Here is a 12,509-nt window from a genome sequence, read left to right on the forward strand (position 1 = left end):
CAGCCCCATATGTTACTCTTTGTTAAATCTTTTAATGTGTTTGTGTGTTTGTGTGTGTATGCCTAGATATGTGTATATGAGTGCATGTGCGGTGTGGGTGTGTGTCTGTGCCAATTTAGCGGACAAACAGATTAATGTCATTATTGTTTGTCAGCGGCGTCCTGCTGTTACAGCTCGAGCCAGTTACATCATCCATGAGAAGAATAGCCAGACAGACAAACAATATAGTAATATATATATATATATATATGTATGTATGTATGTATGTATGTATGTATGTATGTATGTATATATATATATATATATGTGTGTGTGTGTGTGTGTGTGTGTGTGTGTGTGTGTAACTGCATTCAGAGTACAATACAGAATGACACAGTAATATCCACATGACTTATATTCATATATACTCATGTGACCATGGTGAATAGCTCTGATTAATTTAGAATGCTGTCTGTGTGTGTGTGTGTGTCTGTGTGTGTGTGTGTGTGCGCGTTCTCCATGGGTGTTCTCTCTAGTGTTTTGCCCACACGTGCTGAAACAAAGAAAGAGCACACTCCTCCCTTCAGACAAGTTCCCTCCATAATGACAGGAAAAGTAATTGATTACACGCCACACTGAGCAGACAGAGCCAAAGGAGCGCTGCACAGAACCAGAGAGGCACCAGAGAGGCCCAGACAAGAGGAGGTAGTGGATGACAAGAGTAACACACGGCCCATCGCCCTCCTGAACCCCACCTCAATCTGCCTCTCATCAACTTTTCATGTGAATCGTCTCTGACACACAGCGCCACTCAGACAAAGAGAAAGACACGATGAGTGAGGGAGACATCTTAAAGCAGAAATTTGAGAATCAATGTTTGGTTGTGTCCAATTTTAATTAATGGACAAAGAGGCTGTGAGGAGTTCACTGAGTAATTGCTTTTATTATTTATTGGTTATGATGCTTTTGTGAATAACTCTCATTCTAGGAATTCAATTCTGACCTCATGACGTTACAAAGGTCAGTGGCATGGTTTGATTTGAGTATCTAGATTGGATTATACTGGTCTAATATTTAACAACTTCAGAATTATGACAAAATGCATTTTGTAACACTTTTTACTGGGCAAACCTGAATAGTTCATGTACAGCTTTCTCAATTTGGGCCTGGGTTGTGTCTAATGCATTATTACTCCCAGACTGAAACCAGACAACTGTGTGCAACTAAAAATGGAAGGTCCGGTAAAACATAAGCTGAAACACAGTTGCAGTAGTGGTTAGAACCTATAGAAAGAGCCATACTACCAATACCAGAGGTCACAGATGCCGTCCTCAAAAAATGATGGTACACAATTCACTATTTGCACAACCTTGTATTGAAAAACAGGTAAGTGCTGTGGTATGGGTGGCGCCCAAGCAGAAAACTTGCTCAGAACATCAAGACTAAACTTTGCCAAAGAACATGAAAAGAAGCCAGATAAATATTGGCAGCACATTCTTTGGTCGGATGAAACCAAAATAAATTTGTTTAGACCATTTTGTTTAGGTCCAGCATGTTTGGTGTGGACCTGGCAAAGACAGCAACAGTGACTGCATAGTGCCGACTGTGAAGCCCAGAGGTGGGAGGTGACATTTATAGATGGCACAGTGAAGTTCGTAAACCCAAATACTGAATGAAAAGATGACTCCCAGTCTCCTGAAGCTTGGCAGGAGAGGAGTTTTCCAATATGACAATGATCCCAAAAATCAAGAGTTTTTAAAGGAGAAATAAGTGAAAACTGTGACCTGGCCTTGTATGTCCCCTGACTTGAATCCAACATAACTCCTTATGAGTATTTCATAGTGGAAGGTCAAGCAGCAAAACAACTTCAGCAAACAGCAGCTGGAGTTGGCTCTTTAATAGAGACACTTTTATAGTTTAATTGGTCAAACATTTCTGTTTTCCAAATTAATTGGCTTCATTCTTCTTGTGCCTTGGCTAAAAACAAATAAAGTTGTATTAAATGTACAGGATTTATAATGACTTGACATTTTACTGACCAGGGGTGAACTCAGTTTTGTTATATACTGTATATATAACTCATCATAAATCTTAAATACAACTATTCACATCAAAGAAGTTTTCATATTGAAACAGTTGTGGGTGTTCTGAAAAAGACAAAGTGCAAAACATCCATATTTAAAGTTAATGAGCGACTTACAGAGGCTGATAAATGGACTGAAAAGGTTAAACGCGTGTTTTTGCTCATTTTAGCTGCTTAACTATAAATCATATTATATTTTTCAGTAGTTTACCACTTTGTTCTTACATTTCAGGCAGCTACTGGTTTCCATTCATTTCAATATGGTATAAAAATCAATTGGCAAACCCATGAAACATGCTTGACCTGATATTTACATCAGATAGTCCTATGTTTCGAAAAGAAATTAACAACTCATCTATTTCTCTCTTTCACCACTGTTTTAGATACATTTTTCATTTCCTCAAGTCATTCGAGATGTAAACATGGCAAACAACAAATGTAAATACAGGCAAAAGCATTTAATCAGCTGTATGTTGCAATTATATGAAATGTATGTGCTTCTTTGTTACCTACACCTCACAAAAATAGCGTGACTGTGTCTAGATAGGAAAAAAGTGCTGTGCTGATTTTTTTTGGGAGGGGGTCTGTAACTGGACTGCAGTATGAGTCACATTTGTTAAGATCTGGCTCTCAGCAAGAGGAAAGCCCTGGGTGTGTCCACTGAGGATCACATCCAGAGGAGGTTGTGTGTGTGTGTGTGAGTGAGAGAGAGACAGAGAGAAAGAGAAAGTGAGTGACTAAGTAAGTGAGTGGATCCATCACCTGTAACGTAAATCAGATCCAGATGTGGAAGGAGGAATTCATTAATCAGATCTGTCAGGCTGCATTAGGTTCTTTGTGTGTGTGTGTGTGTATGTGTGAGAGAGAGAGAGAGAGAGAGAGAGAGAGAGTGTGTGTGTGTGTGTGTGTGTGTGTGTGTGTGTGTGGTTATACTTTTTGGCCAGTAGATGGGGTCAGAGTATAGCAGGACGAGTTTGACCTAGACAAACTAAAACTCCTGTCTATACCCAAACTGCACACAGACACACAGACACACAGACACACACAAACACACACACACACACACACACACACACACACACACACACACACACAAACACACGGTCTTCATTCATTGCCCTGACACACTGGAGATAAGGTTTAGGAGCAATGGCAGGTCTAGCTCCAGTGTTTGAATATTTTGGGGCAGGCATGCGGAAAAAGTGACATCAAAGCTTATTCCTGGCAACATTTGTGTACAAAACATGTTACTTCTCTATTAAAAAGTTCCTCTTTCAGTTCCTTCCACTGCACTGGACTGACACTAAGAACAACAAGCTTACTTCTGCTTTTCTAGAAAGCAGTTAAACCAGTCCTCTGAAAAGCTTCAACAAGCTTAGTGTGTCTATGTATGTGTGTGTGTGTGTGTGTGTGTGTGTGTGTGTGTGTGTGTCCTGCTCCAAAAAAATATTTTCATAATTCAGACGTTTAGTGCAGTGAAGCAGCTTGTCTCACAGCGTAACCATGGAGACGTGTGCGTTTACTAATGGGAGGTCGCTCTTCCATCCAGAAACAAAAGCGTCTGCACCCAGCGGGGCAGAAAACAAGCCACAAGCCACATGCTCAACCAATCACTGACACGTGTGTATGTGCATGTTGAGCCCATTACCACTACTCGAACAACAACAATGGCAATCAATGCTATCTATCAAACCCAGATGAGGCTCAGACACTGATTGTATATAGACTCCATGGTTCATCCAGGTTTGTAATATAATTATATATATACACACACAGAGCTAACTCTCCCTTTCTGAGCACAGTATCTTGCCTCCCGATGTATTTTCACACACTCAACAGTGCAAGAAAGACTACAAAGTGTTGATCTCAAAAGAAAAAGGCTGTTGACAAAGCGTAGCATTTACCCTACTGTGCTGTGTGGTGTTAGCTCTTCTCTAGACAGCGGATTTCCTGCTTGTCTGTGTTATGGAAATGTGAATATAGTGTTTGTGTCAATCACAGGTGTTGAACCTTTTGGGTATGGGAGGAATGCAGGGGCTGTAATATAGATGTGATAATAAAGCCGAAATCCATGGCTACAAATGGATGTTGTTAAGGAATAAAGATTAGTTAACTATTATTCAAAGCTTTAGGCATCACTTTTTTGTAACTGAGGTAACAGGCAGCCCTGACATTATCACCTAATAAAGCTGCTAGAGCTATGATCTTGACAAACAACTGCCTACTAAAGCAACATTAGTGCCATTCTGAAACATTTGCATGTGTGTTTCTTTTACACTATATGTATATAAAATTCAATGTAAAGAAAACGAAAAAGAAATCAGTGAAAACCAAGTGTAAAGACATCACAACATCCACGAAATAACCATGAAAGAATTTGGATTTATAAACGTAAAAGGACGGGACAATGACAAGACAGGCAGCGCTACAATACAACAAATGCCTCGAAGATCAATTTTCCCATTCTCTGCTACAGGATCATTTTGTGGTAGGACTAGAAAAACTAGAGACAACTTTCAACAGGATGTCGGATCAACAAATCAGCTTGCTTGATTTGCAGGTTCACACTATGCACAAAGGCATTTATGTTTCCACAGAAGCATATTTCCAACTTTACACATGCAGCAGACATGAAGCAACATCATCATCCCAGGAGAGTCCCATGTGTCTGACCTAGTATGCTGGTTTGACCTCCCCCGACTCCTGAGATAAACATCTGGGTCTTAAGCTTGCCAGACTCGATTTCCTTTCCAATTGTGTTTTGCTGACTTTGTTTGCCTGTTGTTCGGTGCTGGGCAGGTAGCAACATCAGATACTGTCTGCTCAAAACAGTTGCTTGCTGCTTGAGGAAAAAGGTGAGACTGAATTGTACAATAAATTCACCATGAAAAACTATGAATTAACAGGGACTTGTAGAGCTACAGATTTGTAAATGCACTGCCTACACTGGACTAAATCTCATTACTGTTTAAGTTCACACAAGTGGAATAAGCACCTCATGGTCCCCCTTCCTGCTGTTCCCTGGTGAGAGTGACGTGAGTGTGAGTGAGAGTTTGGGGAGGGTGGGTGTGTGTGTGTGTGTGTGTGTGTGTGTGTGTGTGTGTGTGTGTGTGTGTGGGGTTACTGGGAGTGCTCTGGTTCCAGATGTAAGTGGAGCTCTTCAGACAGGCAGAGGCCCGGGCTGGAGAAGCACAGGAAATGGATAACTGACATAAGAGGTCCTGACTCAGTGCACATGTGTGTGTATATGTCAGTGTATAAGGTTTGTGTGTCAGACAGGTCATGGTACAGTCACTGTAAACTTATTGTTGTGTGAATGTGATTCATGTCTATACAATATCACTCAGGTGAGTCACAGCGAGTCACCCATGATGAGTCAAATCCTGCTCATCCATATAAGTTTGATTTTTATTGTTGTTTTTTTCCTTTTTAGTGTTACACAACAAAGAGATGAGGGCAACAGAACCCAAACAAAGAACATGTGTGCATTTGTGATGCATAATGTATGTGGGGAAATCCTATGTATTATATATGCTCATCTGGTAGTGTAGTGTGACCTCTGTATGACAGGGGTAGTGCCTCCATGTATAATGGATGAGGAAGTGTAATAAATTATGAGATAAGCGAGAGTAATCCAGCATGGGGTCACTTCAAGTTGACAGGGTGGAGAGAACAGGAAGAAAAGGGGAAACAGCAGCACCAGCCTGCCCTCCAGTGGTAAAGATTTATTAGTCTGAAGCTGTAGAAGGCACCACACCACAAACTACAGACTCAAAATGTCCATAATGATTCAAATGGAAAAATGAAAAGTCTATTAAGAGTTTGGTCGATCAGCAGAGATTTAATCTTGATAACAGGTCAATAGTCTAAGATTTATCACAATGAAATGTCTGTTTTGCTGGTTTCAGCTTCTCATATGTTGCTGTTTTTTTCTGTTTTTTTGTTGTTTGTTTTTTTATGCTACCGATTATTTGTGGGTTTTTGAGAGTTGATAGGATAAAACAAACAACTTGGAGATGTCACCTGGGAGCTTAGTCCAGATTTTTGTGTCATTTTATAGACCAAACAATTCAAAAAAATTATAGGAAAAAATAAAATGAAAATTGGGCCTAATGGACAAATTGGCCAGGCTGGAGTAATATACAGTATAAGCTCATTGCAGCTATATTAGTATCAGCATATATATATAAGCCAATGAATGACAAGAAACTGTTTTGGATAATGTTAGATTATACGCATGTTTACATTATTCCACACCTAGTACAAACCTGGGCCTAGTGCAGCTTTAAAGTATTTCCCCAATTTGATTAATAAAGTTAATCTTATCTTATCTCATCTCATCTCATAACTCAACAATTAATTCAGTGACAATTGGATCTAAAGGATAAAGATCAGATCCAAACAGCTGCACTTCCCATCTTTTGTCTGTTTACAAGCTTGTGAGACTGTTTTGCTGTCATCTCTTTCTCTCTCATCTCTCTTTCTCAACCTTTTTCCGTAAAGCAGCCAACAAATGTTGCTTTTTGGTTTAACTCCTCACACAAAGAACAATAAACCTGTATAACCAGTAATTGAAGGCCATGACCAGATACACTGTAAAGCTACAGGGACCCAAACTGTGTTGCAATTGATTTCCTGGTGACTTGGGGGGGGGGCATTTTTGTGGTCACCATGGAGATGTCAAGCAATGGGATTTTTTTTTTTTTTTTTTTTTAGTTTGGTTGGCCAACTTCTTCAGCTTGCACACACACATACTCTCTCTCTCTCTCTCTCTCTCTCTCTCTCACACACACACACACACACACACACACACACACACACACACACACACACACACACAAAGAACTAGAATCATACTTTGCGATGAGATAATGTGTTTTTCTTCACTGTGCTTAGGGCTGTTCAGTGAAACGCGATGCTGGGTGTGCAATTGTTGTTTTGTCATACTTTCTCATATTGGGACAAGAGCTGCAAGTTTTCCAAAACAAACGAATAAAGTCCAGGGAACACAACTCAGACTCAACTCATTCTTCGATAGACCCTCTAAACTTACTTTAATGTATTTCTGTATTGATGAGAAACATATCATTCTTCCTGAAGGTAGTCAGAAAGGTAATGTGTTGTCTTCTTACAACACATTACCACATGACTGAGACAGAGTGACTAAGACTCAGGGAGATAAATAACAATTTAAACACTAACAACAGCTACCAGCAGGATCTCTCACACTACACAATCTTTTTTGGGTTGTCATGTTATTGTCATCAATAACACCCAGACAGACACCAAAACACAATCCCATTCACATTAAAATGATTTCAGATTCTTCCACTGTCGCCCATTATGCAGCAGATAATGAATGAGGGTTACAGACCATGACACACTGGTTGGAAACTGCTCAGTCACACAGCTGGAGGCAGCCAGCTGTGATGTGTGAACTGAATGGAAAGGTGCATATGTGTGATGTGGGAAAGGATACATTAGCACATGCACCAATCATAAAAGCGAGAACAGTTTCAAAGACACACACCACCGGGGTAACAACTGCTACACAACACAGCAAACATGCCAACAAACACTTCTGAGGCTTGTTTTGTTTTCTGATGTGATCTCAACATTAAATCTTTTGATCCAAGGAAACCATGGCTACTTTAAAACAAAACTCATTCTGACCTTGACAGCACTGACTGATCCCATATTGGCTAGACAGAATGAGTTACCCATTTTCAAAGACATCTGCCTCCTAGCCCTGCCAGGGGGCTCTGGTGAGCCAACGCTGCGAGGGGTCCTCCACATGGAGGCCTGCTGGCAGAGCCGGCGGGCTCGCAGCTGAATATGACAGGGTGATCTCTGCGAGGGGGCTGGACGATGGTGACATCATTCCCGGACTCTGCCAGAGGGCTGTTTTCTGACTATGGCAGAGCCAGCTGCATCAGGGGGGCTACAGCTGCCAGTGTTAAAGCAGACACTATGAGGGGGGCTTGTGATGCATTACAGAGGGGCTGATCAAGGGTTTGTTGTGCTGGTAAATCACTAACTGTAAGCCTGACTGCAGCTGTGGGGTTGTAACAGTTGGCAGGTGGCAGGATTCACCTTACAAGCATGTTGACTACAGCGTCATGTCGTCAGGAAATGTTTCTATTGCTGCTGATGTGAATGAAGCAAGGGTGAAAACAAATCATTTCCAAATAAAAACAACGTAACTTACCCATTCCCCAGATCGTCAATGTCATCATCATCTTCATCATCCTCATTTGGGCTCTTCCCGCCGAGGTCGCTGTCACTGAGGTAATCCACCTTCAGCAAGGACGGATCTGAGTCGTCCAGGGCTTCAATGAGGTGGATACGGGAGGTGTGGCTGATCCGGAGGGGAATGTCTGTCTGGGCGTTACCTGTGGAAGGAGCGTCACCAGCCTGTAGACGGGGGCTGGCTTGACCCTGACGCCAAGACAATGGAGAGGAGCGGTTCGAAAGACTGGAAACGGAGAAGGCAGCAGCTTCATCACTGTCATAGCACACGGTGCCCTCCACACAGCTATGAAATAAAAAAGAGGACACGTTTTAGGATTAAAATATTTTCAAAACAGTGAGCTTCCCCTCAGAGCTGAAAGGGATGTGCACACTTTTAACAGACAGGAAGTGAATGTTGGTCTTTAATTTCCTATTTTTTCCCCAGAAAAGCTTAGGATCTGCTTCCATCATCCAATCATCTATCCTCCTCCCCATCCTGCATCCTCTTCTCTCAAAGGGGCCAAACTGAAAAAGCGTTATACTGATTTTAAGAGGGAATCTGGGATTAGTTGGTATCTAGGTGACTGTGTGTGTGTGTGCTTTGTATACATGCATAAGTAATATGTCTGCATGTGTTTATTTTCATTAATTTTCATTCTCCATATTTTCATATTTTATGTTTTATGTTTTATGCTCCATCACTTCCATGTGACTCAGTAACAACAGAATCACATGCATCCCCCGTGCTAAAGCAGCACAGTACGTCACTGCTTTGTGCCTGGGCTGAGAATGATGAGAATTAGCATATTAAAAGTTGCTGACTCTCTAGCTGTGTGACAGTACGTGCATTTGCCATCTAAATTAACATTAATCTTGTCTTCAGGATACAGAATCATCTTCACAAAAACTGTCAATAGAGACATTTTCAAATGCAATGCTTAACCGCTAACATAAAACAGGCAGGAGTGAGGATGAAAGTGAGGATGCGACCCATCTTGATAGAATGGATTTTCACAGGCTATCTGCTTGTTACACATGCAGAGTATATCAGGGAAAATATGTGTAGACAAAACAGTTTGCTTGCTCGTCGGTCCATTTGTTTAATTCATGCAAATTTCCCAGTCTAAACACCCGTTTTTCACAGGAAATATGACATCTTGTTTGCACAGGAAACTTCCGCGGACAGGCTGTAGGCCTCAAAGCAGATACGTCCTCTGGGACAGCGGGAAGTGATTCAAGGTTATTACAGTACGATAAAAGTATGAATGGCAAAGGAAATGGATTTCAGCAGGGGACCATCTGCTGATTTGCTCTTCATGGAGGGAGCTCCCACTGAGGGACAGGGAGAGGATACATGGCAGGAGATGCATGGACAGGCAGACGGAAGGGAAGCTCTCAAGGACAAAACCTTAAGACGTACTAGACACAACCAAAATCAGTCAATGACAGACAGGAAGCACAGGATGGGAGAGCACACACATGCTCACATACAATTAATCAGAGCAGTATTGCATGTCTTGTTGTGTGCATCAATGTGAGTCGTGAGTGTGCATTGGCAGGGTCGGCTTTGAAGTCAGCTTTGAGCTAATCCTGCTTCAGTCCCGTATTAACCAACGCAGAGGGAGAGTAGAGCAGGCAGAAAATGAGAGGCTAACGGCTACTGGTCCATCAGGAATACTGATATTGATCTGAGACAGACAAACAGGCAGTTAACCACTACACCCCAACACACAGTTAGCAGTGTCAATAAGAATCTGCCCATCTCAACTGCTGCTTGTTTTTTTTTTTTTACTAACTATTTCTGGATTTTTAGTTTTGTTTGCCTTTTCTTGGCTTTTTGTTTCAATTGATGCAGACTTGTTTGTGTATGTGTGTGTGGTTGTCTGTGAGCTTGTGTGTATGGTTATATATGTGGCTGACCTGTGGCTGAGCTGCACCCCTCTTAGGCTGGTCATGGTTTCCTCCAGGTTCTGTCGAAGGTCCAGAACATTTTGCACGGTTCTCTTCCTCTGGGACTCTGGGTCTGCAGGGGTACAGACACACACACACACACACACACACACACACACACACACACACACAGAAAGTATATTTTTAGATGAAGTGCCATGTTACATAATTAGAGGATAGCAAAACACAATGCCCTACTGTTCCTACATTTACATATATTGACTATATATACAAATAGACAGGTAAAATAATAAATACACTATTAAAAATGACCAATTGCAAATTAATAAATGATGATAAGGGTGTTTCCTAAATGCTCAAAACTAATCATGCAGACTGATAATCATATAATATTATGGTAATAATATAATGTTCGGTCCCAAAAGCAGCCAGTGGCCAAAATGTAGGATTATATGTAATCATCGAAACAAAGCCAGAAACAAATCTACAACAGGGGAGAAAAATGGTGAAACTAGAGAACCTCACAAAAAAAGACATGACAGAGTAATAACGTCAGTGTGAGCACTGTTGTTTTTTCCAGATGGCACTGGAGCAAAATTAATTAAATATGATGGCAGTCAGACTGGCAAAGCAACAGAGGAGTCCTGTAAAACCATACAGGTCACATCACTTCTCTGTCTGTCTGGATGCCTCTTTCCCTCCTTTCCAACCACCCTCAGTCACAATGCCCTGGTGCCCGCTTACTGAACTCTGCCCCTTTTGCCCCTCAACTGCTCCGTGGCAGCATAGACCTAAAACCTTTGTCACATAAACCCACCAGGGGACACACTGGCATTTGTCTCACCCCTTCCTAATATGCTATAATCTGCTCAGATTTGGCTACGTAGCTTAATGCTGGGCTATTGGCCACACTGCTGTTTTATATGTGTGTATGTGTATGTGTGTGTGTGTGTGTGTGTCTTCAAACTGCTCCCTCGGGGGATTGGACAACTGGATGCAATAAAAGACAATGAGATTTTCTAAATCGTCTTGAAGCACTTGAGCTACCACAACACCAAAAACATTTAACCACTAAGTGATATACCGTAGACATAGTATCCATGCTCAGGAACGTCCGAATACTAAAGAAAGTTTCAATTTACTGTTTTAATTTATAAATACGTCAAACTATCCTAATTTTGTTGCTACTAACAGAGAATTTACCTAGGCTGGAAGATCATACACAGTAAGGGGTTAGAGCCATGACTCAGATCTCACACTGAGAGCCAAGATACAAATAAACACATTTAGAAAGTGTGCTAATCAGCACATCTAAACTGCCTCACATGACCTTGACCCTTGCTCTTTCTCCTACTCTCTGGTGTGTATTTATGTGTGATGGGGGGGTGGTGATAAAAGAGTTATGGTGGTAAGGTATGGGAGAGTCTATTCACCCTTGAGGTTCAGTTCAATAGACCATTAGAACTCTGCCAGCTGCCTCCCAAATGAGCACAGCAAAAGATTTACTACAAACAAAGGACAGGGTAGGGAAAAAATATAAATGTAAGTGTACTTTTAGTTATTCTTGTCTGCCAATTATTCTATATATTGGGTTGATCATTTTGAAGTTTACCTATACTTATGACCAAATACCTGCAAAATTAATGACATTCCCACCAGCCTCAGTTGTAGCCTCTTTTTGTTTAGTGCTAGCGATGTTAGAATGCTAAACTAAGATGATGAACATGGTAAACATTAGACCTGTTTTGTATCTGCATGTTAATGTGAGTATGTCAGCATACTGGTATTAGCATTTAGCTGTGCAGCCTCACTGAGCTGCTAGCATTGTTGAAGACCTTCAAATCTTGTTACAGATTCAAAATAAATTCCCCTTTTGATAAACTAAAAACCGACAAATACTGAGCCTTCAGAAAAATATATTCTGTATCCCGCAAAAAACCAGCACATATGACCCTGACAACACACACACACTCACACAGATACACACACACAAACACCCACCCCATTCACAACCACCCCTCCTATGAATCAGTCCAGCTGGCTAGTGAGGAGGTGAAGGGGGAGAGACCATTCTAATGGGCGAGGACGGCAAATCATGAGCTGCCAGAAGTGTCAATCTCAACAACAGCTGCAGACTAAAAGCCGTCTTCACATACACACATATGTATATGCAGGATGGGTCTCTTCAGATGCACACACTTACACACAAACAGTGAAAAACGCTTACACCAGCCCAGATTTATGAAGCTCGATTGATTTCTCCAAAAGAGAATGGCCACACAGACAATTGATTAGTCAGCCCTGG

At 41.4% G+C, this 12,509-nt stretch overlaps 1 protein-coding gene across 12 annotated transcripts in view; it reads right to left on the minus strand.

Moving 5' to 3' along the window:
• The window catches only part of nav1a (neuron navigator 1a), a 100,794-nt gene that overhangs the window by 46,649 nt on the left and 41,636 nt on the right, over positions 1-12,509 (minus strand). For all 12 annotated transcript variants that reach the window (XM_071476309.1, XM_071476303.1, XM_071476313.1 and 9 more), the window contains 2 exons: positions 10,214-10,316; positions 8,271-8,597 (listed from right to left, as the gene is read on the minus strand). In XM_071476309.1, the coding sequence (XP_071332410.1) occupies positions 8,271-8,597; positions 10,214-10,316 (430 nt within the window). The remainder of the gene's footprint in view (positions 1-8,270; positions 8,598-10,213; positions 10,317-12,509) is intronic.

This window comes from Trachinotus anak, unplaced genomic scaffold, assembly GCF_046630095.1.
Source record: "Trachinotus anak isolate AG129_WGS33_773 ecotype Australia unplaced genomic scaffold, CSIRO_AGI_Tana_v1 ptg000004l, whole genome shotgun sequence".
In the NCBI taxonomy this organism is placed as follows: Eukaryota; Metazoa; Chordata; class Actinopteri; order Carangiformes; family Carangidae; genus Trachinotus; species Trachinotus anak.